At 53.8% G+C, this 27,312-nt stretch overlaps 1 protein-coding gene across 1 annotated transcript; it reads left to right on the forward strand.

The window, feature by feature from the left end:
- Nucleotides 1–1,425: 1,425 nt before the first annotated feature.
- On the forward strand, nt 1,426–26,565 carry DNMT1 (DNA methyltransferase 1; the record flags this gene model as incomplete). The annotated part of the gene is given in 21 exon segments (XM_050308825.1): nt 1,426–1,911; nt 4,961–5,003; nt 6,183–6,245; nt 7,494–7,646; nt 7,649–7,757; nt 9,220–9,292; nt 9,406–9,493; nt 9,710–9,750; nt 9,828–9,879; nt 11,510–11,593; nt 13,798–13,907; nt 14,675–14,793; nt 14,895–14,987; nt 16,104–16,255; nt 18,326–18,467; nt 18,470–18,509; nt 21,078–21,267; nt 23,190–23,287; nt 23,379–23,526; nt 26,165–26,280; nt 26,360–26,565. Coding segments are annotated over 21 exon segments (2,179 nt in total), but the record flags the coding sequence as incomplete, so codon positions are not given.
- Nucleotides 26,566–27,312: the final 747 nt, after the last annotated feature.

Below are 27,312 nucleotides of genomic sequence, written 5' to 3' on the forward strand. Positions count from 1 at the left end.
CCCCAGAATGGGTACAGGGACCCCCACAGTGGGTACAGGGACCCCCACAGTGGGTACAGGGACCCCCAAAATGGGTACAGGGACCCCCAAAATGGGTACAGGGACCCCCACAATGGGCACAGGGACCCCCAAAATGGGTACAGGGACCCCTAAAGTGGGCACAGGGACCCCCTTAATGGGCACAGGGACCCCCCCCATTGTCACGGGGACCCCCCCACCCCTCGTGGATTTTGGGGTCCAGGGAATCCCCCCTGAACCAGGAAAATCCCACAGTGGTACAGCCCTACTCCCCCCACCCTCCCACAGTGGTACAGCCCTACTCCCCCCCTCCCCACAGTGGTACAACCCCATGACAGGGCCTGTTCCCCCCCCCATTTCCCCTCAGTGGTACTTTCCAACCGTCCCTCAGTGGAACTTCCCGCCCTTTCCCACCCCTCTCAGGTTCCCTCACAGTGGTTCGTTCCCCGACCCCCCCTCAGCCCCACCGGGGCCGGCCCGAATCGTCCCTCAGGACCTCCCCGGTGCTCCCGGGACATCCCCCCGGTGCTCCCGACCCCTTCTCGGGTTCCCTCTCGGTGCGGGGGGGGGAGCTCTCTGCGTCGCTTTTTTCCCCCGTCCCCCCGGGATGGTGGGGCCCGGCTCCCCCCGCGCGCCCCGCGCGATGGTCCGGCCCGGCGCCGCCCCGCCCCCGCCGCCCGTTTCCGCGCGAAGCCGCCGCTCCCGGTGCCGGCCCCGGCCCCGATCCCGGTCCCGATCCCGATCCCAAACCCGCTCCTGATCCCTATCCCGATCCCAGCCCCGGCCCCGCTCCTCATCCCAAACCCGCTCCTCATCCCAAACCCGCTCCCGGTGCCGGCCCCACTCCTCATCCCAAACCCGCTCCTCATCCCAAACCCGCTCCCGGTGCCGGCCCCGGCCCCGATCCCGGTCCCGATCCCGATCCCAAACCCGCTCCTGATCCCTATCCCGATCCCTATCCCGGCCCCAATCCTCATCCCAAACCCGCTCCTGATCCCAAACCCGCTCCCGGTGCCGGCCCCGGCCCTGATCCTGATCCCAAACCTGCTCCTGATCCCTATCCTGATCCCTATCCCGGCCCCTGATCCTCATCCTAAACCTGCTCCCTGGTGCCGGCCCTGGCCCTGATCCTGGTCCTGATCCCGATCCCGATCCTGATCCCTATCCCGATCCCTATCCCGGTCCCGATCCCGCTCCTGATCCCTATCCCGATCCCTATCCCGGCCCCGATCCCGATCCCAAACCCGCTCCTCATCCCAAACCCGCTCCTGATCCCAAACCCGCTCCCGGTGCCGGCCCCGGCCCCGATCCCGATCCCAAACCCGCTCTGGATCTCCTATCCCGATCCCTATCCCGGCCCTGATCCTCATCCCAAACCTGCTCCCTGGTCCTAAACCTGGCCCTCGATCCCAGCCCCGGCCCCGATCCCAACCCCGATCCCAATCCCGATCCCAAACCCGGCCCCGATCCCTATCCCAAATCCCGCTCCCAAACCCGGCCCCGATCCCAATCCCTATCCCAAACCCGCTCCCGCTCCTAAACCCGGCCCCGATCCCGATCCCTATCCCAAACCCGCTCCCGCTCCTAAACCCGATCCCGATCCCAGCCCCGATCCCAATCCCTATCCCAAACCCGGCCCCAATCGCGATCCCAAATCCCTCTCCCGGTGCTCCCGGTGCTCCCGGTGCTCCCGGTGCCGTTCCTGTTCCCGCTCCCGGCTCCGCTCCCTCCCTCGGTGCCGTTCCCGCTCCTAAACCCGGCCCCGTTCCCGGTGCCGTTCCCCGTTCCCGTTCCCGGTGCCGTTCCCGTTCCCGTTCCCGGTACCACCGCCCCGATGCCGGCCCGGGCCGCTCCGCTGCCCCCGGCCCCGCTGCCCGCCGAGCTGCGCCGACGGTGAGTCCAGAACTGCCCCCAGAGCAGTGATAAACCCCCCCAAATACCAGTGACAGCCCCCCTAGCGGTGACACCCCCCCCCCAAATACCGGTGACAGCCCCCCCAAATATCAGAGATAGCCCCCTATAGTCCTGACCCCTCAAATACCGGTGACAGCCCCCCAATATCAGTGACAGCCCCCAAATATCAGTGACCTCACCCCAATATCAGTGACAGCCCCCAAATATCAGTGACCTCACCCCATTGTCAGTGACCTCACCCCAATATCAGTGACAGCCCCCATAGCCCTGACCTCCCAAATACCGGTGACAGCCCCCAAATATCGGTGACCTCACCCCAATATCAGTGACAGCCCCAGTGGCAGTGACAGCCCCCAAATATCAGTGACAGCCCCCATAGCCCTGACCCCCAAATAACGGTGACAGCCCCCAAATACCGGTGACAACCCCTAAATACCGTTGACAGCCCCCAAATATCAGTGACAGCCCCCAAATATCGGTGACAGCCCCCAATATCAGTGACCTCACCCCAATATCGGTGACAGCCCCCATAGCCCTGACTCCCCCAATATCAGTGACACCTCCCATAGCCCCAACCCCTCCAATGGCAGTGACAACCCCCCAAAATCAGTGACAGCCCCCCAAATATCAGTGACAGCCCTCATAGCCCTGACCCCCCAAATACCAGTGACCTCACCCCAATATCAGTGACAGCCCTCATAGCCCTAACCCCCCAAATGTCAGTGACAGCCCCCCAAACATCAGTGACCTCACCCCAATATCAGTGACAGCCCCCAGTGGCAGTGACAGCCCCCCAAATATCAGTGACAGCCCCCATAGCCCTGACCTCCCCCCCAAATACCGGTGACAGGCCCCCAAATATCAGTGACCTCACCCCAATATCAGTGACCTCACCCCAAATATCAGTGACAGCCCCCATAGCCCTGACCCCCACAAATACCGGTGACAGCCTCCAATATCAGTGACCTCACCCCCAAATATCAGTGACAGCCCCCAATGGCAGTGACAGCCCCTCCAAATATCAGTGACAACCCCAAAAGCCCTGACCCCCCCCAAATATCAGTGACAGCCCCCCCAAATACCAGTGACAGCCCTCATAGCAGTGACAACCCTCAAATACCGGTGACAGCCCCCCCAAATATCAGTGACAACCCCCAAATATCGGTGACAGCCCCCCCAAATACCGGTGACAGCCCCCCCAAATATCGGTGACAGCTCCCCAAATACAGGTGACAGCCCCCAAATATCAGTGACCTCACCCCAATATCAGTGACAGCCCCCAGAGCAGTGACAACCTCCCTAAATACCGGTGACAGCCCCCATAGCCCTGACCCCCCCCAAATACTGTGGTGACAGCCCCCAAAATCAGTGACAACCCCAAAGCCCTTACCCCCAAATACCAGTGACAGCCCCCATAGCCCTGACCCCCAAATACCAGTGACACCCCCAATATCAGTGACAGCCCCATAGTACCGACCCCCCCAAATACTGGTGACAGCCCCCCCAAATATCAGTGACAGCCCCCATAGCCCTGACTCCCCCAAATGTCAGTGACAGCCCCCAAAATCAGTGACAGCCCCCAAAATCAGTGACAGCCCCAAACCCTGATCCCCCCCAATATCAGTGACAACCCCCATAGCCTTGAGTCCCCCCAATATCAATGACAACCCCCCAATATCAGTGACAGCCCCTCTAAATATCAGTGACCTCACATCAATATCAGTGACAACCCCCCCAAGTATCAGTGACCCCACCCTAATATCAGTGGCAGCCCCCCCAAATATCAATGACAGCCCTCATAGCCCTGGCCCCCCCCAAATATCAGTGACCTCACCCCAAATATCAGTGACAACCCCCCAACGACACCGACACCCCAGCCCTGGCAATGACCCCCTAACCCTGCCCTGACCCCCAACACTGCCCTGACCCCTCAACATTGCCCTGACTCCCCAAAATTGCCCTGACCCCTAACCCTATCTTGACCTCCAACACTGCCCTGACCCCCTAACCCTGCCCTGACCCCCAACACTGCCCTGACCCCAACCCTGACCTGACCCCCAACACTGCCCTGACCTCCCAACATTGCCCTGACCCCTCACTGCCCTGACCTCCAACCCCTGCCCTGACCTCCCAGCCCTGCCCTGACCCCCCAACCCTGCCCTGACCCCCAACACTACCCTGACCCCCCAACATTGCCCCTGACCCCCCCAACACTGCCCCCTGACTTCCCCAAACCTGCTCCTGACCTCCCCCAACCCTGCCCTGACCCCCCAACCCTGCCCTGACCCCCAACACTACCCTGACCCCCAGCCCTGCCCTGGCCCCCCAACCTGCCCTGACCCCCCTAACCCTACCCTGACCCCCCTGGAGCTGGGATGGGGTCAGGGATGGGACCCCTGGAGCTGGGATGGGGTTGGGAATGGGACAGACCCCCCTGGAGCTGGGATGGGGTCAGAGATGGGATCAGGGATGGGATCCCTGGAGCTGGGATGGGGTCAGGGATGGGGTCAGGGATGGGGTCAGGGATGGGATCCCTGGAGCTGGGATGGGATTGGGAATGGGACAGACCCCCCTGGAGCCGGGATGGGGTCAGGGATGGGATCCCTGGAGCCGGGATGGGGTCAGGGATGGGATCCCTGGAGCTGGGATGGGGTCAGGGATGGGGTCCCTGGAGCTAGGATGGGGTTGGGAACGGGACAGACCCCCCTGGAGCTGGGATGGGGTCAGGGATGGGGTCAGGGATGGGATCCCTGGAGCTGGGATGGGGTCAGGGATGGGATCAGGGATGGGACCCCTGGAGCTGGGATGGGGTTGGGAACGGGACAGACCCCCTGGAGCTGGGATGGGGTCAGGGATGGGGTCCCTGGAGCTAGGATGGGGTCAGGGATGGAATCCCTGGAGTTGGGATGGGATTCCCTGGAGCTGGGATGGGGTTGGGAACGGGACAGACCCCTCCTGGAGTTTTGGGGTGTCCCTTCGTGTGGTGACCCCAAAACCCCTCGTGGTGACCCCCCCGGTGTCCCCACAGGCTGCAGGACCTGGAGAGGGATGAGGAGACCCTGAGTGAGAAGGTGAGCCCCCCTCCCCAAATTTTGGGGGGGGTGTAGGGGGGTGTGGGTGCCCCCACAGTGTCCCCTCTGTCCCCTCTGTGCCCCACAGTGTCCCCAGAGTGTCCCCAGTGTCCCCTTTGTCCCCTGTGTCCCTCTGTGTCCCACAGTGTCCCCTCTGTCCCCTCCATGCCCCACAGTGTCCCCAGAGTGTCCCCAGAGTGTCCCCTGTGTCCCTCTGTGTCCCCTGTGTCCCCCATGTCCCCCTGTGTCCCCTGTGTCCCCCTGTGTCCCCCTCTGTCCCCTGTGTCCCCTGTGTCCCCTGTGTCCCCCTCTGTCCCCCTGTGTCCCCTCTGTCCCCTGTGTCCCCAATGTCCGTGTCCCCCAGTGTCCCCTCTGTGTCCCCTGTGTCCCCAGTGTCCCCTCGTGTCCCCTGTGTCCCCCTGTGTCCCCCAGTGTCCCCCTCTGTCCCCAGTGTCCCCTCTGTCCCCTGTGTCCCCCTGTGTCCCCCTGTGTCCCCCCAGTGTCCCCAAAGTGTCCTCTATGTCCCTGTGTGTCCCACAGTGTCCCCTGTGTCCCTCTGTCCCTCTGGTGTCCCTGTCCCCACCATTCCCTCCCTCCCCATGTGAGTTGTCCCCATGTCCCACAGCATCCCCCGTGTCCCCCCAGTGTCCCCAGTGTCCCCCTCTGTCCCCCTGTGTCCCCTCTGTGTCCTCCTCTGTCCCCCAGTGTCCCCTGTGTCCCTCTGTGTCCCCTGTGTCCCCCATGTCCCCCTCTGTCCCCCTGTGTCCCCCTGTGTCCCCTCTGTCCCCTCAGTCCCCTGTGTCCCCCCAGTGTCCCCTGTGTCCCCTCTGTCCCCCTCTGTCCCCCTTTGTCCCCAGTGTCCCTCTGTGTCCCCAGTGTCCCCCAATGTCCCCCAGTGTCCCCCCAGTGTCCCCCTGTGTCCCCTGTGTCCCCTGTGTCCCCTGTGTCCCCCTCTGTCCCCCAGTGTCCCCCCTGTGTCCCCTCTGTCCCCCAGTGTCCCCAGTGTCCCCAGTGTCCCCAGTGTCCCCTGTGTCCCCTCTATCCCCTGTGTCCCCCAGTGTCCCCAGTGTCCCCTCTGTGTCCCCCTGTGTCCCCCTGTGTCCCCCCAGTGTCCCCAGTGTCCCCAGTGTCCCCTGGGTGTCCCCCCATGGGGACTGAGGGGGTTTTGTTTCCCCTCAGGCCGAGGCTCTTCGGCAGCTGGCGGAACTGGAGGCCAAACTGAGTCGCCGCGAGCTCTCCGAGGTCAGTGCCCCCCTTCCCTGTCCCCCCCTGTGTTTATCCCAGTTTTGGGGGGGTTTATCCCAGTTTTGGGGGGGTTTATCCCAATTTTTCCCACCCCCACCCCCTCCAGGAGTGTTACCTGGCCCAGGTGAAGGCGCCGGGAGCTCCCCTCAGTCCCCTCCTTCCCTGGACCCCCCTGTCCCCCCAGTCCTATTTTTGGGGTTATCTTGGTTTTGGGGGTGTTTATCCCAGTTTTGGGGGTGTTTATCCCAGTTTTGGGGGTGTTTATCCCAGTTTTGGGGGTGTTTATCCCAGTTTTTGGGGGTGTTTATCCCAATTTTTCCCACCCCCATCCCCTCCAGGAGCGTTACCTGGCCCAGGTGAAGGTGCTGGGAGCTCCCCTCAGTCCCCTCCTTCCCTGGATCCCCCCCATTGATCCAGGGGGGGTTTATTCTGATTTTGGGGGTGTTTATCCCAGTTTTTGGGGGTGTTTATCCCAGTTTTCCCCACCCCTATCCCCTCCAGGAGCGTTACCTGGCCCAGGTGAAGGCCCTGCTGCACTGGGAGCTCTCATCAGTCCCTTCCATCCCTGCACCCCCCTGTCCCCCCCATTGATCCAGGGGGGGTTTATCCCAGTTTTTGGGGTGTTTATCCCAGTTTTGGGGGTGTTTATCCCGGTTTTTGGGGCTGTTTATCCCAATTTTTCCCCCCCCCCCATCCCCTCCAGGAGCGTTACCTGGCCCAGGTGAAGGCCCTGCTGCACTGGGAGCTCCCATCAGTCCCCTCCTTCCCTGGACCCCCCCCATTGATCCAGGGGGGGTTTATCCCGGTTTTGGGTGTGTTTATCCCAATTTTAGGGGGTGTTTATCCCAATTTTTCCCACCCCCATCCCCTCCAGGAGCGTTACCTGGCCCAGGTGAAGGCACCGGGAGCTCCCCTCAGTCCCCTCCTTCCCTGCACCCCCCTGTCCCCCCAGTCCCATTTTTGGGGGGGTTATCTTGGTTTGGGGGGTGTTTATCCCAGTTTTAGGGGTGTTTATCCCAGTTTTTGGGGCTGTTTATCCCAATTTTTCCCACCCCCATCCCCTCCAGGAGCGTTACCTGGCCCAGGTGAAGGCCCTGCTGCACCGGGAGCTCTCCTCAGTCCCTTCCATCCCTGCACCCCCCTGTCCCCCCCATTGATCCAGGGGGGTTTATCCCATTTTTGGGGCTGTTTATCCCAGTTTTTGGGGCTGTTTATCCCAATTTTTCCCACCCCCATCCCCTCCAGGAGCGTTACCTGGCCCAGGTGAAGGCCCTGCTGCACTGGGAGCTCTCGGTGGCCACCGGGGCCGCCACCAACGGCTACGGCAGCGACAACGATGAGGACATGGAGGAAGGGGTGGCCTCATCCTCATCATCCTCATCTTCATCTTCATCATCATCTCATCCTCCTCCTCGTCCCCCCACCCGCAGTCCCTGCTGGGCCCCGCCCCGAGGGCCAGGAGGGGCTCCCGGAGGAGCCGGAGCCGGTCCAAGAACGGCGAGGGCAGAAGTAAAAAAAGGGGGTCCCTTTGGGGAGGGTTTTGGGGTCTGCTGATGGGGTGGAGATCGGGGATCCCCTCGGGAAGGGTTTTGGGGTCTGCTGGTGGGATGGGGAGTGGGGATCCCCTCAGGAAGGGTTTTGGGGTCTGCTGGTGGGATGGGGAGTGGGGATCCCCTCAGGAAGGGTTTTAGGATCTGCTATTGGGATGGAGAGCAGGGTTTTGGGATCTCCTGTCGGGATGGGAGATTGGGGATCCCCTCAGGAAAGGTTTTGGGGTCTCCTGTTGGGATGGAGAGCAGGGTTTTGGGATCTCCTATTGGGATGGAGATCGGGGATCCCCTCAGGAAGGGTTTTGGGGTCTCCTGGCTCTCCTGTTGGGATGGGAGATCAGGGATCCCCTGGGGAAGGGTTTTGGGTTCTCCTATTGGGATGGAGAGCAGGGTTTTGGGATCTCCTATTGGGATGGAGATCGGGGATCCCCTCAGGAGGGGTTTTGGGGTCTGCTGGTGGGATGGGGAGTGGAAATCCCCTTGGTAAATGTTTTGGGGTCTGCTGGTGGGATGGAGAGCAGGGATCCCCTCAGGAAGGGTTTTGGGGTCTGCTGGTGGGATGGGGAGTGGGGATCCCCTCGGGAAGGGTTTTGGGGTCTGCTGGTGGGATTGGGAGTGGAAATCCCCTCAGGAAGGGTTTTGGGGTCTGCTGGTGGGATGGGGAGTGGGGATCCCATCAGGAAGGGTTTTGGGGTCTGCTGGTGGGATGGGGAGTGGAAATCCCCTCAGGAAGGGTTTTGGGGTCTGCTGGTGGGATTGGGAATGGAAATCCCCTCAGGAAGGGTTTTGGGATCTCCTGATGGGATGGAGATCAGGGATCCCCTCAGGAAGGGTTTTGGGGTCTGCTGGTGGGATTGGGAGTGGGGATCCCCTCGGGAAGGGTTTTGGGGTTTCCTGGTGGGATGGGGAGTGGGATCCCCTCGGGAAGGGTTTTGGGGTCTGCTGGTGGGATGGGGAGTGGGGATCCCCTCGGGAAGGGTTTTGGGGTCTGCTGGTGGGATGGGGAGTGGGGATCCCCTCGGGAAGGGTTTTGGGGTCTGCTGGTGGGATGGGGAGTGGGGATCCCCTCAGGAAGGGTTTTGGGATCTCCTGATGGGATGGAGATCAGGGATCCCCTCAGGAAGGGTTTTGGGGTCTCCTGTTGGGATGGAGAGCAGGGATCCCCTCAGGAAGGGTTTTGGGATCTCCTGGCTCTCCTGGTGAGGTGTGGAATGGGGGATCCCCTGGGGAAGGGTTTTGGGGTCTCCTGTTGGGATGGGAGATCAGGGATCCCCTGGGGAAGGGTTTTGGGATCCCCTGTCAGGATGGAAGATCAGGGATCCCCTGGAGAACATTTTTGGGGTCTGGGGGACTGTGAAGGTCCTCCCTTTTCCCGCCCTGTCCCCTTTTCCATCCTCTCTCCCCCCGTTTTCCCCCGGCAGAGTCTCCCTCCAGCTCCCGGGTGACGCGGAGCTCCGGCCGCCAGCCCACCCTGCTCAGCCTCTTCTCCAAAGGGTCAGTTTGGAGGGGGAGAGGGGGCTTTTTTTGGGGGAAGGGGCTCCCCTTTCCTTCCCTAAAAACCTCAGAATTCCCCCCCTCCCCAATTCCAAAAATCCCGATCCCAGCAGGTCCCACAAGAGGAAATCGGGGGAGGCCAACGGGGAGGCCGAGCGGGAGAAGGAGGAGGAGGAGGAGGAAGAGGAGCCCGAGGACAAGGTGGGTCCCCCAAAAATCCACTTTTTGCCCCCAAAATCCACTTTTTGGGGATGATTTTTTTTGGTTTTGGGGTGATTTTTTTTCCCCCCCCTCCCCACTTTTTGGGATCCAGGAGGTTTTTTTTTTTCCCCCTTTTCCTCTCTGCTTTTCATCCTCTCCCCACTTTTTTTTTCTCCCCACTGGGTTTATTTTTATTTTCCCTGCTTTTTCTTCAAGGAACAAGACGAGAAAAGGATTAAAGTGGAAGCCAAAGATGGGTAAGGGGAGATGAAAGGGGGGGGAACATCCCCCAGGCTTTTCCCACCCCTTCATCCCATTTTTATCCCATTCCCAGGTCGGAGCCCAGGGACGAAATCCCTCAGGTTAAAATCACGACCCCTGCCAAAGTAAGTCCCTTTTTCCCTCCTTTTTCAACCATTTTTGGGGTTATTTTCATCCCTTAAACCCCCCAGATTTTTGGGATGAGCTCCCCAGGGTGGGTGGATCATCCTGTTCCCTTTTTCCCCCATTCCAACCATTTTTGGGGGTCATTTCATCCCTTATTTTTTCATCTCATCCCTTATTTTTCCATCTCATCCCTTATTGTTTCATCCCACATTTTTTGGGATGAGCTCTCCAGGGTGGTTGGATCATCCTGTTCCCTTTTTACCCTCTTTCCAACCATTTTTGGGGTTATTTCATCCCTTATTTTTTCATCTCATCCCTTATTTTTTCATCCCATCCCTTATTTTTTCATTTCATCCCTTATTATTCCATCTCATCCCTTATTATTTCGTATCATCCCTTATTATTTCATCTCATCGCCTATTTTTCCATCTCATCCCTTATTTTTCATCTCATCCCTTATTATTTCATCCCATATTTTTTGGGATGAGCTCCCCCAGGGTGGGTGGATCATCTTGTTCCCTTTTTCCCCCTTTCCAACCTTTTTTTTGGGGTTATTTCATCCTTTATTATTTGATTTCATCCCTTATTTTTTCATTCCATCCCTTATTTTTTAATTTCATCCCTTATTTTTTATCTCATCCCTTATTATTTCATTTCATCCTTTATTATTCCATCTCATCCCTTATTTTTTCATTTCATCCCTTATTTTTTCATCTCATCCCTTATTATTTCATCCCAAATTTTTTGGGATGAGCTCCCCCAGGGTGGGTGGATCATCCTGTTCCCTTTTTCCCCCCATTCCAACCATTTTTGGGGTCATTTCATCCCCTATTTTTTCATCTCATCCCTTATTTTTCCATCTCATCCCTTATTTTTTCATTTCATCCCTTATTTTTTCATTCCATCTCTTATTTTTCCATCTCATCCCTTATTTTTCCATCTCATCCCTTATTATTTCATCCCAAATTTTTTGGGATGAGCTCCCCAGGGTGGATGGATTATCCTGTTCCCTTTTTCCCCTCCTTTTCAACCATTTTTGGGTTTATTTTCATCCCTTAAAACCCCCCAGATTTTTGGGATGAGCTCCCCAGGGTGGGTGGATTATCCTGGTCCCTTTTTCCCCCTTTTCCAACCATTTTTGGGGTTATTTCATCCCTTATTTTTTCATCTCATCCCTTATTATTTCATCTCATCCCTTATTTTTTCATCTCATCCCTTATTATTTCATTTCATCCCTTATTTTTTTATTTCATCCCTTATTTTTTCATTCCATCCCTTATTTTTTCATTTCATCCCTTATTTTTTCATCTCATCCCTTATTTTTTCATCTCATCCCTTATTTTTCCATCTCATCCCTTATTATTTCATTTCATCCCTTATTATTTCATTCCATCCCTTATTTTTCCATCTCATCCCTTATTATTTCATCCCAAATTTTTTGGGATGAGCTCCCCCAGGGTGGGGGTCAATCCAAACCCTTCCCAGCTCATCCCAGAATGGAATTTTTTTGATTTTTTTGGGGTAGGGGGGTTGGAATTTGGAGCATCCGGGGCCGTTCCCGATGGAAAAATCCGGGATTTTTGTGGTGGAAGGGCGGGATAATCCCTGGAATTGTCCCCTTTCCCTCAGACCACCCCTCCCAAGTGCGTGGAGTGCCGGCAGTACCTGGACGACCCCGACCTCAAGTTCTTCCAAGGGGATCCCGACGACGCCGTAAGGGGAATAATTTCATTTTAATTTCATTTATCATTTAATATCAACAGATAATTTCATATAAATATCATGTAATATCACTGTATAATTTCATATAAACATTTAATGTCAATATATAATTTCATTTATCCTTTAATATCAACACATAATTTCATATAACATCATTTAATACCACTATATAATTTTATATAGACACTTGATGTCAATATATAATTTCATTTATCCTTTAATATCAACAGATAATTTCATATAAGTATTTAATATCACTATATAATTATATGTAGACATTTAATGTCAATATATAATTTGATCTACTATTTAGTATCAAGAGATAATTTCATAAATCACCATTTAATGTCACTATAGAATTTCATATAAACACTTGATGTCAATATATAATTTCATTTATCCTTTAATATCAACAGACATAATTTCATAAAACATAATTTAATGTCACTATAATTTTGTGTATAATATAGTATCACCATATAATTTTTTATATAAATTTAATATAGAAATATTCGATATTACTATATAATTACATATAAACATGTAATGTCAATATATAATTGCATTTGTCATTTAATATCAAGAGATAATTTCATATAAACATTTAATGTCACTATATAATTACATATAAACATTTAATGTCAATATATAATTTAATTTATCATTTAATATCAAGAGATAATTTCATATAATATTTAATATCACTATATAATTACATATAAACATTTAATGTCAATATATAATTTCATATAAGCACCATTTAATATCGTTATATAGTTTTCTATAAATAGTTTACATATACAATGTTGAAATTTACTTATATTTAAATATATAATAGAATTTATATATCAATTATGTACCGTATTTCTCCATATATAAGCACCTTCACCACCACCGAGCAGCCAAAAAACCAGAAATCATATAAATCATAAATATAATTTTATGAATTCTCATAGAATTATACAATATCTGCATAGTTTACATATATGATGTTGAGATTTGCTTTATATTTAAATATATAATAGAATTATATATCAATTATGTACCGTATTTCTTCATATATAAGCACCTTTGCCACCACTGAGCAACCAAAAAACCAGAAATCATATAAATCATAAATATAATTTTATGAACTTTCATAGAAATATACAATGTCTATATAGTTTACATGTATGATGTTGAGATTTGCTTTATATTTAAATATATAATAGAATTATATTTCAATTATATACCGTATTTCTCCATATATAAGCACCTTCACCACCACCGAGCAGCCAAAAAACCAGAAATCATATAAATCATAAATATAATTTTATGAATACTCATAGTTATACAATATCTGCATAGTTTACATATATGATGTTGAGATTTGCTTTATATTTAAATATATAATAGAATTATATATTAATTTATACCGTATTTCTCCATATATAAGCACCTTTGCCACCACTGAGCAACCAAAAAACCAGAAATCATATAAATCATAAATATAATTTCATGAATACTTCATGTAAGTATACAACATGGATAATGATGTATAATTATGTATATAATACCGAGGTCTGACTTGTGTTTAAGTATAGAATAGAATTATAAAATATATCAATTATGTACCGTATTTCTTCATATATAAGCACCTTTGCCACCACTGAGCAACCAAAAAACCAGAAATCATATAAATCATAAATATAATTTTGTAATACTTCATATAAGTATACAATATGGATAATGATGTGTAATTATGTATGTAATACCGAGGTCTGATTTGTGTTTAAATATAGAATAGAATTATAAAATATATCATAATATATCATATATATTATGATATATATCATAATCAAAATTATGTACCGTATTTCTCCATATATAAGCACCTTTGCTATTACTGAGTAGCCAAAAAACCAGAAATCATATAAATCATAAATATAATTTTGTAATACTTCATATAAGTATACAATATGGATAATGATGTGTAATTATGTATATAATACCAAGGTTTTACTTGTATTTAAGTAGAGAATAGAATTATAAAATATATCAATTATGTACCGTATTTCTCCATATATAAGCACCTTTGCTATCACTGAGTAACCAAAAAAAAAGCCCCCTGGTGAACCCAACCCCCCCAAACCTCCCCATTCCCAAATCCCCCCTCTGGCAGCTGAATCCATGTTTTTTCCCCCCTTCCCTGGCAGCTGGAGGAGCCGGAGATGCTGACGGACGAGCGCCTGTCCCTCTTCGACGCCAACGAGGACGGCTTCGAGAGCTACGAGGACCTCCCCCAGCACAAAGTCACCTCCTTCAGGTGAGCCCTGAGGTGGAGGGGGGGATAAAAAACCCACCCCCACCATCTGCAGGGATCTCTGGAGGTGGAGATGTCACTTTTTGGGGTGTTTTTCTGGCAGTGTCTACGACAGGAAGGGCCACCTGTGCCCCTTCGACACCGGGCTCGTGGAGAGGGAGGGGGATAAAAAATGGAGAGGGAGGGGGATAAAAAATTGAGAGGGAGGGGGATAAAAAATCGAGAGGGAGTGGGATAAAAAATCGAGAGGGAGGGGGATAAAAAATTGAGAGGGAGGGGGATAAAAAATGGAGAGGGAGGGGGATAAAAAATCGAGAGGGAATGGGATAAAAAATGGAGAGGGGGGGGGATTAAAAAATCCTACCATCTGCAGGGATCCCTGGGGATGGAGATGTCAATTTTTTTGGGGTGTTTTTCTGGCAGTGTCTACGACAGGAAGGGCCACCTGTGCCCCTTCGACACCGGGCTCGGGGAGAGGGAGGGGGATAAAAAATCGAGGGGATAAAAATCAAGAGGAGGGGATAAAAAATGGAGAGGGAGGGGATAAAAATCGAGGGGAGGGGATAAAAATTGAGAGGGAGGGGGAATAAAAATCGAGGGGGAGGGGGATAAAAATCGAGAGGGAGGGGATAAAAAATCGAGAGGGAGGGGGATAAAAAATCGAGGGGGAGGGGGATAAAAAATCCAGAGAGGGGGATAAAAAAATCCCCACCATCTACAGGGATCCCTGGGGATGGGAATGTCACTTTTTTGGGGTGTTTTTCTGGCAGTGTCTACGACAGGAAGGGCCACCTGTGCCCCTTCGACACCGGGCTCATCGAGAGGAACGTCGAGCTCTTCTTCAGCGGCGCCGTCAAACCCATCTACGACGACAACCCCTGCCTGGACGGTGAGGAATGGGAAATTTGGGGTGGTTTTGGGGTGTTTTTGGGGGGGTTCTGGCAGGAGGTGGAATTGATTGGGGTGGGGTTTTATTTTTTTGGATTGCAGGAGGGGTGAGGGCCAAGAAGTTGGGGCCCATCAACGCCTGGTGGATCACGGGCTTCGACGGCGGGGAGAAGGCGCTGATCGGCTTCAGCACAGGTGGGGCCTGTTCTTAATCATTTTTTGGGGGGTTTTTTTTGGCCTTTTTGGGCTGTTTTTTTGGGCTTTTTTTGGGCTTTTTTTTTGGCTGTTTTCTGGCCTTTTTTGGGGCTGTTTTTAGGCCATTTTGGGTGTTTTTTGGTCTTTTTTTGGCTATTTTTTGGCCTTTCTTGGGCTACTTTTTGGCCTTTCGTGGCCTAATTTTTGACCTTTATTGGCTATTTTCTGGCCTTTTAGGTGTTTTTTTTGCCTTTTCCCTCCTCTTCCCTCCCCTTTTCCCCCCTTTCCTCCCCTCTTCCTCCTCCTTCCCCCTTTCCTCCTCCTTTCCCCCCTTTCCTCCCCCCTTTCCTTCTCCTCTCCCATTTTCCCCCCTTTTTTCTCCCTCTTTTCCATCCTTTTTCCCCCTTTTTCCTCCCCTCTCCCTCTTTTCCTCCCCCTTTCCCCTCTTTTCCTCCTCCTTTTCCTCCTCCCCTCCTTTTCCCCCTTTTCCCCCTCTTTTCCCCCCTTTTCCTTCCTTTTTCCCCCTTTTCCTCCTCCTCCTTTCCCCTCCTTTTTCCCCCTTTTCCCTCCTTTTCCTTCTCCTTTTCCATCCTTTCCCCTTTTCTTCCTCCTTTTCCCTCCTTTCTCCCCCTTTTCCCTCTTTTCCTCCTCCTCTTTCCTCCTCTTTCTCCTCTTTCCCTCCCCCTTTCCCCCTTTTCCTCCTCCCTTTCCTCCTCTTCCTCCCCCTTTCCCTCCTCTTTCCTCCCTCCTTTTCCCCTCTTTTTCCTCCTTTTCCTCCCTTTTTCCTCCTCCTTTCCTCCCTTTCCCTCTCTTTCCTCCCTTTTCCCTCCTTTTCCTCCCCCTTTTCCATCCTTTCCCCTTTTTCCTCCCCTCTTTCCCCTTTTCCCCCTTTTTTCTTCCTCCTTTTCCCTCTTCCTCCTCCCTTTTTCCTCCCCTTTTTCCCCTCTTTCCCTCCTTTTTCCTCCCCTTTTTCCCCCTTTCCCCCCTCTTTTTCCCTCCCCCTCCCCCTGTCGGGCTCTCCACCCTCACAACCTCCACCTGCAGCTCCTCCCCGATGGGTTTTTAACGGAATTCCCGGTTTTCCGGGCCGGAATTCCGTGTTTTTTTGGGCCGCAGCGTTCGCGGATTACATCCTGATGGAGCCCAGCGAGGAGTACGCGCCCACCTTCGCCCTCATGCAGGAGAAGATCTACATGAGCAAGATCGTGGTGGAGTTCCTGCAGAACAACCCTGACGTCAGCTACGAGGACCTGCTCAACAAGATCGAGGTGGGGGACACTTTGGGGTCACCTGGGGGGTCATCAGGTCATCAGGGGGGTCATCAGGTCACCTGGAGGGTCATCAGGGTCAGTGTCCCCAGGGGTGATGTCAGCTAAGAGGACCTGCTCAACAAGATCGAGGTGGGGGACACCTGGGGGGTCACCTGGGGGGTCATCAGGTCATCAGGAGGGTCACCAGGTCACAGGGAGGTCACCAGGAGGGTCATCAGGTCACCAGGGATGTCCCCAGGGGTGACGTCAGCTACGAGGACCTGCTCAACAAGATCGAGGTGGGGGACACTTTGGGGACACCTGGGGGGGTCACCAGGAGGGTCACCAGGTCACCAGGGGGGTCATCAGGGGGTCATCAGGGGGGTCACCAGGGGGGTCACCAGGTCACCAGGAGGGTCACCAGGTCACCAGGGTCAGTGTTGGGGTCAGTGTTGGGGTCAGTGTCCCCAGGGGTGTCCCCAGGGGTGACGTCAGCTACGAGGACCTGCTCAACAAGATCGAGGTGGGGGCACCTGGGGGGGTCACCAGGAGGGTCATCAGGTCACCAGGAGGGTCAGCAGGGTCAGTGTTGGGGTTGGTGTCCCCAGGGGTGACGTCAGCTACGAGGACCTGCTCAACAAGATCGAGGGGGGGACACTTTGGGGACACCTGGGGGGGTCACCAGGGGGTCACCAGGTCACCAGGGGGGTCACCAGGGGGGTCACCAGGATCAGTGTCCCCAGGGGTGTCCCCAGGGATGACGTCAGCTAAGAGGACCTGCTCAACAAGATCGAGGTGGGGGCACCTGGAGGGGTCACCAGGAGGGTCACCAGGGCACCAGGGGGGTCACCAGGTCACCAAGGGGGTCACCAGGAGGGTCAGCAGGGTCAGTGTCCCCAGGGGTGTCCCCAGGGTCAGTGTTGGGGTCAGTGTTGGGGTCAGTGTTGGGGTCAGTGTCCCCAGGGGTGTCCCCAGGGGTGACGTCAGCTACGAGGACCTGCTCAACAAGATCGAGGTGGGGGACACCTGGGGGGGTCACCAGGGGGGTCACCAGGTCACCAGGGGGGTCACCAGGTCACCAGGGGGGTCACCAGGGTCAGTGTCCCCAGGGGTGTCCCCAGGGGTGTCCCCAGGGTGTCCCCAGGGGTGACGTCAGCTAAGAGGACCTGCTCAAGTTTGGAGGGTCTGGAGCACATGGAGAAGGATCTGGAGAGCAGGAGAAGGGTCTGGAGAGCAGGAGAAGGGTCTGGAGAGCAGGAGAAGGGTCTGGAGAGCAGGGGAAGGGTTTGGAGAGCAGGAGAAGGGGTTGGAGAGCAGGAGGAGGGGCTGGAGAAGGAGGAGAAGGGTCTGGAGAGCAGGGGAAGGGTTTGGAGAGCAGGAGAAGGGGTTGGAGAGCAGGAGAAGGGGCTGGAGATGGAGAAGGGTTTGGAGATGGAAAAGGGGTTGGAGATGGAAAAGGGTTGGAGATGGAAAAGGGCTTGGAGATGGAAAAGGGCTTGGAGATGGAAAAGGGTTGGAGATGGAGAAGGGCTTGGAGATGGAAAAGGGGTTGGAGATGGAAAAGGGGTTGGAGATGGAAAAGGGGATGGAGATGGAAAAGGGGTTGGAGATGGAAAAGGGCTTGGAGATGGAAAAGGGGTTGGACATGGAAAAGGGCTTGGAGATGGAAAAGGGGTTGGAGATGGAGAAGGGGTTGGAGATGGAAAAGGGGATGGAGATGGAAAAGGTTTGGAGATGGAGAAGGGCTTGGAGATGGAAAAAGGGTTGGAGATGGAAAAGGGCTTGGAGATGGAGAAGGGGTTGGACATGGAAAAAGGACTTGGAGACAGGAAAAGGGAGCTTTTCCAACCCCACCAACGCCGTGATTCCAGGCTGTGCCCCCAAGGGGAGGCTCAGACCGGACACCAGGAGTGATTTTTCCATGGAAAAGGGTGGGATAACCCACCCAGTGGGGGAAGGGGGGGTCACAACTGGGACCCCTCGACCTGGAGTTCGGATCCTTCACCGACCGATACCGGGAACGGGCGATTTTTGGGGAGGTGGGGAGGGGTCAATCAACCCTTCCTGACCCTGCTACTCCCCTCCCAGACCACGGTGCCCCCCGTGGGGCTGAACTTCAACCGGTTCACGGAGGATTCGCTGCTGCGCCACGCCCAGTTCGTGGTGGAGCAGGTGGAGAGCTACGACGAGGCCGGAGACAGCGACGAGCCCCGTGCTCATCACCCCTGCATGAGGACCTCATCAAGCTGGCTGGGGTCACCCTGGGCAAGAGGTGGGATGGGGGGGACAAGGTTTGGGGGTTTGGGGGTGGGGGAGGCGTTGTCGGGGTTTTTGGTGGGGATTGGGAGGAGGGGGTGGGTTGAGGGTTGGGTTGATGGTTGGGTTGGGTTGGGGTTGGATTGATGGTTGGGTTGGGGTTGGGTTGATGGTTGGGTTGGGGGTTGAATTGAGGGTTGGGTTGGGGGTTGGGTTGAGGTGGTTGGGTTGGGGGTTGGGTTGATGGTTGGGTTGGGGGTTGGGTTGGAGTTGGGAGTTGGGTTGATGGTTGGGTTGGGGTTTGAGGGTTGGGTTGAGTTGGGGGTTGGGTTGAGGGTTGAGTTGGGGGTTGAGTTGGGGGTTGAGGGTTGGGTTGGGTTGGGGGTTGGGTTGATGGTTGGGTTGGAGTTTGGGTTGATGCTTGGGAGTTGAGTTGATGGTTGGGTTGGGGTTTGGGGTGGGGGTTGGATTGGAGGTTGAGTTGATGGTTGGGTTGAGGGTTGAGTTATTAAATGAAGAGAATCCTCCCAAATCCGGGAAAACCCTCCCAAGAGTGAAGCCCTCCCAGGCTGGAAAACTCCTCCCAGAAGTGGAAAACCCTCCCAAAATTTGGAAAGCCCTCCCAAAACTGGGACAACCCTCCCAAAACTGGGACAACCCTCCTAAAATTAAGAGAACCCTCCCAAAAGTGGGAAAACCCTCCCTAAAACCCTCCCAAAGTGGACAACCCTCCCAAAAGTGGGAAAACCCTCCCAAAACTGGGAAAGCCCTCTCAAAATTTGAAACCTCTCAAAACTGGGGAAAACCCTCCACACCGGGAAAGCCACTCCTAACATTTTGGAAGACCCTCCCAAAATTTGGAAGCCCTCCTAAGAATTAAGAGAGCGTCCCCAAAGTGGAAACCCTTCCTAAAATTAAGAGAACCCTCCCAAAAGTGGGAAAACCCACCCCAGGAAATTCTGGGAAAGAACTCTCCCAAAACTGGAAAACCCTGTAAAATTAAGAGAACCTCTCCTGGCAAAACTGGGAAACCTCTCCTCAAACCGGAAAACCCTCTCAAAACTGGGAAGACGCCTTCGTAAAATTAAAGAGAGACTCTCCCAGACTTGGGAAAATCCCTCCCAAAAGTGGGAGAACCTCCCAAAACTGGGAAAGCTCCTCTCAAAAGTGGGAAACCCATCCTAGACCTGGGAAACCCTTCTTAAAATTAGTAAGAACTCCTCCCAAAAGTGGGAAAAACTATCCTCCCAAAGAAGTGGGGAAAACTCTCTCTAAATCTGGGAAAACTCCTTCTTAAAATGAAGAGAACCCTCCCAAAACTGGGACAACCCTCCCAAAAGTGGGAAAACCCTCCCAAAATTAAGAGAACCCTCTCAAATCCAGGACAACCCTCCCAAAAGTGGGAAAACCCTTCCTAAAATTAAGAGAACTCTCCCAAAACTGGGAAAACCCTCCCAAAACTGGGAAAACTCTCCCAAAACTGGGAAAACCCTTCTTAAAATTAAGAGAACCCTCCCAAAACCGGGAAACCCCTCCTAAAACTGGGAAAACCCTTCTTAAAATGAAGAGAACCCTCCCAAAAGTGGGAAAACCCTTCTTAAAATTAAAAGAACTCTCCCAAACTTGGGAAAACCCTCCCAAACCTGGGAAAACCCTTCTTAAAATTAAAAGAACCCTCCCAAACTTGGGAAAACCCTCCTAAAACTGGGAAAACCCTTCTTAAAATTAAGAGAACCCTCCCAAAACTGGGACAACCCTCCCAAAACCGGGAAAACCCTCTCAAAACTGGGAAAACCCTTCTTAAAATTAAGAGAACTCTCCCAAACTTGGGAAAACCCTTCTTAAAATGAAGAGAACCCTCCCAAAAGTGGGAAAACCCTTCTTAAAATTAAAAGAACTCTCCCAAAAGTGGGAAAACCCTTCTTAAAATTAAAAGAACCCTCCCAAAATTGGGAAAACCCTCCCAAAATTTGGAAAACCCTCCCAAAAGTGGGAAAACCCTCCCAAAACTGGGAAAGCCCTCTCAAAAGTGGGAAAACCCTCCCAAAATTTGGAAACCCCTCCCAAAATTGGGAAAACCCTCCCAAAAGTGGGAAAACCCTCCCAAAAGTGGGAAAACTCTCCTACAACTGGGAAAACCCTCTTAAAATGAAGAGAACCCTCCCAAAACTGGGAAAACCCTCCCAAAATTTGGAAATCCCTCCCAAAAGCGGGAAAACCCTCCCAAAACTGGGAAAACCCTCCCAAAACCAGGAAAACCCTCCCAAAAGCGGGAAAACCCTCCCAAACTTGGGAAAACCTTCCCAAAACCAGGAAAACCCTTCTTAAAATTAAGAGAACTCTCCCAAAATTTGGAAAACCCTCCCAAACTTGGGAAAACCCTCCCAAAAGTGGTAAAACCCTTCTTAAAATTAAAAGAACCCTCCCAAAACTGGGAAAACTCTTCTTAAAATTAAGAGAACTCTCCCAAACTTGGGAAAACCCTCCCAAAACCAGGAAAACCCTCCCAAAACCGGGAAAACCCTCCCAAACTTGGGAAAGCCCACCCAAAAGCGTGGCCTGAGCGCCGTGCCCGTGTCCCCAGGCGGGCCGTGCGGCGCCAGGCCATCCGGCACCCCACGCGCATCGACAAGGAGCGGGGGCCCACCAAGGCCACCACCACCAAGCTGGTGTACCACATCTTCGACACCTTCTTCTCGGAGCAGATCGAGAAGGACGAGCGCGAGGAGGACAAGGAGAACTCCACCAAGCGCCGGCGCTGCGGCGTCTGCGAGGTGCCGGCACCGGGAGGGGGTGGTGGGGCCGTCCCATGGGGAGGTCACCTCCCCTGGGGGTTTTTTTTGGGGGCAGGGTGGTGGTGGTGGTTGGGCTTGGAGGGGTTTTCCAACCTTGGTCAAGCAAAATTGGTCAAGGAGCTTTATCCACCTCTTGTTCTGGGTTGGGTTGGTTGGACTTGGAGGGGTTTTCCAACCTTGATCAGCATCAACCTCTTGTCCTTGGTTGGGCTGGTTGGACTTGGAGGGGTTTTCCAACTTCAGTCAACCAAAACCAACTTCCTGTCCTGGGTTGGGCTTGGAGGGCTTTTCCAACCTTGACCAACATCAACCTCCTGTCCTGGGTTGGACTGGTTGGGCTTGGAGGGCTTTTCCAACCTTGGTCAAGCAAAATTGGTCAAGGAGCTTTATCCACCTCCTGTTCTGGGTTGGGCTGGTTGGGCTTGGAGGGGTTTTCCAACCTTGGTCAAGCAAAATTGGTCAAGGACCTTCATCCACCTCCTGTCCTGGGTTGGGCTGGTCAGGCTTGGAGAGCTTTTCCAACCTTGATCAGCATCAATCTCCTGTCCTGGGTTGGGCTGGTTGGGCTTGGAGGTCAATCCCAACCTTGGTCAACCAAATTAACCCATCCTGGGTTGGGTTGGTTGGACTTGGAGGGCTTTTCCAACCTTGGTCAACCAAAATTGGTCAAGGACCTTCATCCACCTCCTGTCCTGGGTTGGGCTGGTTGGGCTTGGAGGGCTTTTCCAACCTCAATCAACCAAAATCCACCTCCTGTCCTGGGTTGGGGTGGTTGGGCTTGGAGAGCTTTTCCAACCTCGATCAACCAAAATCCACCTCTTGTCCTGGGTTGGGCTGGTCGGTATTGAAGGCCAATTCCCACCTTGACCAACATCAATCTCCTGTCCTGGGTTGGGCTGGTTGGGCTTGGAGGGGTTTTCCAACCTTGGTCAAGCAAAATTGGTCAAGGAGCTTTATCTACCTCTTGTCCTGGGTTGGGCTGGTTGGTCTTGAAGGTCAATCCCAACTTTGACCATCCAATCCCACCCATCCTGGGGTTCAATGCTGGATCTTGAGGGTCAATCCCAACCTTGACCATCCAATCCCACCCATCCTGGGGTTCAATGGTGGATCTTGGAGGTCAATTCCCACCTTGACCAACATCAACCTCTTGTCCTGGGTTGGGCTGGTCGGTCTTGAAGGTCAATCCCAACCTTGACCAACCAAATTAACCCATTCTGGATTGGACTGGTTGGTCTTGGAGAGCTTTTCCAACCTTGGTCAACCAAAACCAACTTCCTGTTCTGGGTTGGGCTTGGAGGGCTTTTCCAACCTTGGTCAAGCAAAATTGGTCAAGGAGCTTCGTCCACCTCCTGTTCTGGGTTGGGCTGGTTGGGCTTGAAGGTCAATTCCAACCTTGATCAGCATCAACCTCCTGTCCTGGGTTGGGTTGGTTGGGCTTGGAGGGGTTTTCCAACCTTGGTCAAGCAAAATTGGTCAAGGAGCTTCATCCACCTCCTGTCCTGGGTTGGGCTGGTTGGGCTTGGAGAGCTTTTCCAACCTTGATCAGCATCAACCTCCTGTCCTGGGTTGGGCTGGTCGGTATTGAAGGCCAATGCCAACCTTGGTCAACCAAAATCCACCTCCTGTCCTGGGTTGGGCTGGTTGGGCTTGTTGGTTGATCAAGGTTGGAAGGGACCTTCATCCACCTCCTGTCCTGGGTTGGGCTGGTTGGACTTGGAGGGCTTTTCCAGCCTTGACCAACCAAATTAACCCCTCCTGGTGTTCAATGTTGGGATCTCAAAGTTCAACCCCAACCACCCCAGTCACTCCCTGGGTCCCTCCCAGAGGCCCCACCCTGCTCCCTGGTGGGGGTGACACCGCGATCCCAGCGTCACCCACCCCCCCTGTGCCCACCCCAGGTGTGCCAACAGCCCGAGTGTGGCAAGTGCAAGGCCTGCCAGAACATGGTGAAGTTCGGGGGCAGCGGGAGGAGCAAGCAGGCCTGCCTGCAGAGGAGGTGACCATGTCCCACCCCCCAACAACCCCCCCATCATCCCACCCCCTTGTCCCCTCCCTGGTGACTTTCCCACCCCCCAATCCGTGCCCAGGTGTCCCAACCTGGCCGTGAGGGAGGCAGATGAGGATGAGGAGGTCGACGACAACGTCCCCGAGGTGCCCTCGCCCAAGAAGATGCTCCAGGGCAGGAAGAAGAAGCAGAACAAGAGTCGCATCTGCTGGGTGGGGGAGCCCGTCAAGGTGAGACCAGAGGTGAATCTTGTGGGTGGGGGAGACCTTAAAGGTGAGGGAACCCATCCAGGTGACACCAGAGGTGGATCTTGTGGGTGGGGGAGACCTTAAAGGTGAGGGAACCCCATCCAGGTGAGACCAGAGTAGGATTTCATGGGTGGGGGAGCCCATCCAGGTGAGGGAGCCCATCCAGGTGAGGGAGCCCCGTCCAGGTGACGCCAAAGGTGGATCTCATGGGTGGGGGAGCCCATCCAGGTGAGACCAAACTAAGGGGAACCCATCAAAGGTGAGAGAACATCTCCAGGTGAGGGAACCCCATCCAGGTGACACCAGAGGTGGATCTCATGTGTGGGAGAGCTCATCCAGGTGAGGGAACCCCATCCAGGTGACACCAAAGGTGGATTTTGTGGGTGGGGGAGACCATAAAGGTGAGGGAACCCCATCCAGGTGAGGGAACCCATCCAGGTGAGACCAGAGTAGGATTTCATGGGTGGGGGAGCCCATCCAGGTGAGGGAACCCCATCCAGGTGAGACCACAGTAGAGGAACCCATCAAAGATGAGGGAACCCATCCAGGTGAGACCAGACTAAGGGGAACCCATCAAAGGTGAGGGAACCCCATCCAGGTGAGACCAAAGGTGGATCTCGTGGGTGGGGGAGCCCTTAAAGGATCTCATGGGTGGGGGAGTCCATCCAGGTGAGGGAACCCATCCAGGTGAGGGAACCCATCCAGGTGAGACCAGACTGAGGGGAACCCATCAAAGGTGAGGGAACCCCATCCAGGTGACACCAGAGGTGGATCTCGTGGGTGGGGGAGCCCTTAAAGGATCTTGTGGGTGGGGGAGACCATCCAGGTGAGGGAACCCATCCAGGTGACACCAGAGGTGGATCTCGTGGGTGGGGGAGCCCTTAAAGGATCTCATGGGTGGGGGAGTCCTTAAAGGTGAGGGAACCCATCCAGGTGAGACCAGACTAAGGGGAACCCATCAAAGGTGAGGGAACCCCATCCAGGTGAGGCCAAAGATGGATCTCATGGGTGGGGGAGACCATCCAGGTGAGGGAACCCCGTCCAGGTGACACCAGAGGTGGATCTCGTGGGTGGGGGAGACCATCCAGGTGAGGGAACCCCATCCAGGTGAGGGAACCCCGTCCAGGTGACATCAGAGGTGGATCTCATGGGTGGGGGAGACCATCCAGGTGAGGGAACCCCGTCCAGGTGAGACCAGACTAAGGGGAACCCATCAAAGGTGAGGGAACCCATCCAGGTGACACCAGAGGTGGATCTCGTGGATGGGGGAGCCCATCCAGGTGACAGAGCCCATCCAGGAGGGAGAGCCCACCCAGGCCAGACCAGGCAGGACCCCCCTTTCCTCCTCCTGACCCCCCTTTCCTCCCCTTTCCCCCCCCAGCGAGATGGCAAGAAGGATTACTCCCCCCCTGCCATCTCCCTGCCCCTCCTTTCCACCTCCTGACCCCCCTTTCCTCCCCTTTTCCCCCAGAGAGATGGCAAGAAGGATTATTACCCCTCTGCCATCTCCCTGCCCCTCCTTTCCACCTCCTCACCCTCTCCATCCCCCCAGAGAGATGACAAGAAGGATTATTACCCCCCTTTCCTCCCCTTTTTCCCCCCAGCGAGATGGCAAGAAGGATTATTACCCCCCTACCCTCCTCCTCACCCTCTCCATCCCCACAGAGGGATGATAAGAAGGATTATTACCCCCCTGTCCCCCCAGAGAGATGGCAGGAGGGATTATCACCCTTTCCTCCTCCTGACCCCCTTCCCCCAGAGAGATGGCAAGAAGGAGTTATTACCCTCCTGCTCCTCCTCCTCCCCGCCTTTCCTCCTCCTCACCCCCTTTCCTCCTCCTCACCCCTTTCTCCTCCTCACCCTCCTTTCCTCCCCTCTCACCCCCTTTCCTCCTCCTCACCCCCCTGTCCCCCCAGAGAGATGACAAGAAAGATTATTACCCCTCTTTCTTCCTCCTGACCCTCCTTTCCTCCTCCTCACCCTCCTTTCCTCCTCCTCACCCTCTCCATCCCCCCAGAGAGATGACAGGAAGGATTATCACCCCCTTCTCCTCCTCCTGACCCTTCCCCCCGAGAGATGACAGGAAGGATTATCACCCCTTTCCTCCCCCTTTTTCCCCAGAGAGATGGCAAGAAGGATTATTACCCTCCTTTCCTCCTCCTCACCCCCTGTCCCCCCAGAGAGATGTCAGGAAGGATTATCACCCCCCTTTCCTCCCTTTCCCCCAGAGAGATGGCAAGAAGGATTATTACCCCTTTCCCCCAGAGAGATGGCAAGAAGGATTATCACCCCCCTTTCCTCCCCTTTCCCCCCCCAGCGAGATGGCAAGAAGGATTATTACCCCCCTGCCATCTCCCTGCCCCTCCTTTCCTCCTCACCCCCTCATCCCCCCAGAGAGATGGCAGGAAGGATTATTACCCCTTTCCCCCCAGAGAGATGATAAGAAGGATTATTAACGCCCTTTTTCCCCCAGAGGGATGGCAAGAAGGATTATTAACCCTTCCCCCAGAGAGATGGCAAGAAGGATTATTACCCCCCTACCCTCCTCCTCACCCCCTCATCCCCTCAGAGAGATGATAAGAAGGATTATTAACCCCCCTTTCCTCCCTTTCCCCCCCAGAGGGATGGCAAGAAGGATTACTACCAGCGCGTCTGCATCGACTCGGAGACGCTGGAGGTCGGCGACTGCGTCTCCGTCAGCCCCGACGACCCCACCAAGCCCCTCTACCTGGCCAGGTGGGCACCCCTCCCTCTCCCCTCCTACCCAGGGGACATTTCTGGATGTCCCCAAACCCTTTTTTTCCCTCCCCCCCAGGGTGACAGCCATGTGGGAGGACAGCAGCGGGCAGATGTTCCACGCGCACTGGTTCTGCCCGGGCTCGGACACGGTGCTGGGGGCCACCTCGGACCCTCTGGAGCTCTTCCTGGTGGACGAGTGCGAGGACATGCAGCTCTCCTACATCCACGGCAAGGTCAACGTGGTCTACAAGGCGCCCTCCGAGAGCTGGGCCATGGAGGTGGGTGAGGGTGGTGATGATGGTGATGGTGATGATGGTGGTGATGGTGATGGTGATGATGGTGACGATGGTGATGGTGATGATGATGGTGATGATGGTGATGATGGTGATGGTGATGATGGTGGTGATGGTGATGATGGTGATGGTGATGGTGATGGTGATGGTGATGGTGATGGTGATGGTGATGGTGATGGTGATGGTGATGGTGATGGTGATGATGATGGTGATGGTGATGGTGATGATGGTGATGATGGTGATGGTGATGGTGATGGTGATGGTGATGGTGATGATGGTGATGGTGATGGTGATGATGGTGATGGTGATGGTGATGATGGTGATGGTGATGGTGATGGTGATGGTGATGGTGATGGTGATGGTGATGGTGATGATGGTGATGGTGATGGTGATGATGGTGATGGTGATGATGATGATGGTGATGGTGATGATGGTGGTGATGGTGATGGTGATGATGGTGATGGTGATGGTGATGATGATGGTGATGGTGATGGTGATGATGGTGGTGATGGTGATGGTGATGGTGATGGTGATGATGGTGATGGTGATGATGGTGATGGTGATGGTGATGGTGATGATGGTGATGATGGTGATGGTGATGGTGATGGTGATGATGGTGATGGTGATGGTGATGGTGATGGTGATGGTGATGGTGATGGTGATGGTGATGGTGATGATGGTGATGGTGATGGTGATGATGATGGTGATGGTGATGATGGTGATGATGGTGATGGTG

This window comes from Myiozetetes cayanensis, unplaced genomic scaffold (genome assembly GCF_022539395.1).
Source record: "Myiozetetes cayanensis isolate MyiCay16 unplaced genomic scaffold, myiCay2020 scf130, whole genome shotgun sequence".
Lineage (NCBI taxonomy): Eukaryota > Metazoa > Chordata > Aves > Passeriformes > Tyrannidae > Myiozetetes > Myiozetetes cayanensis.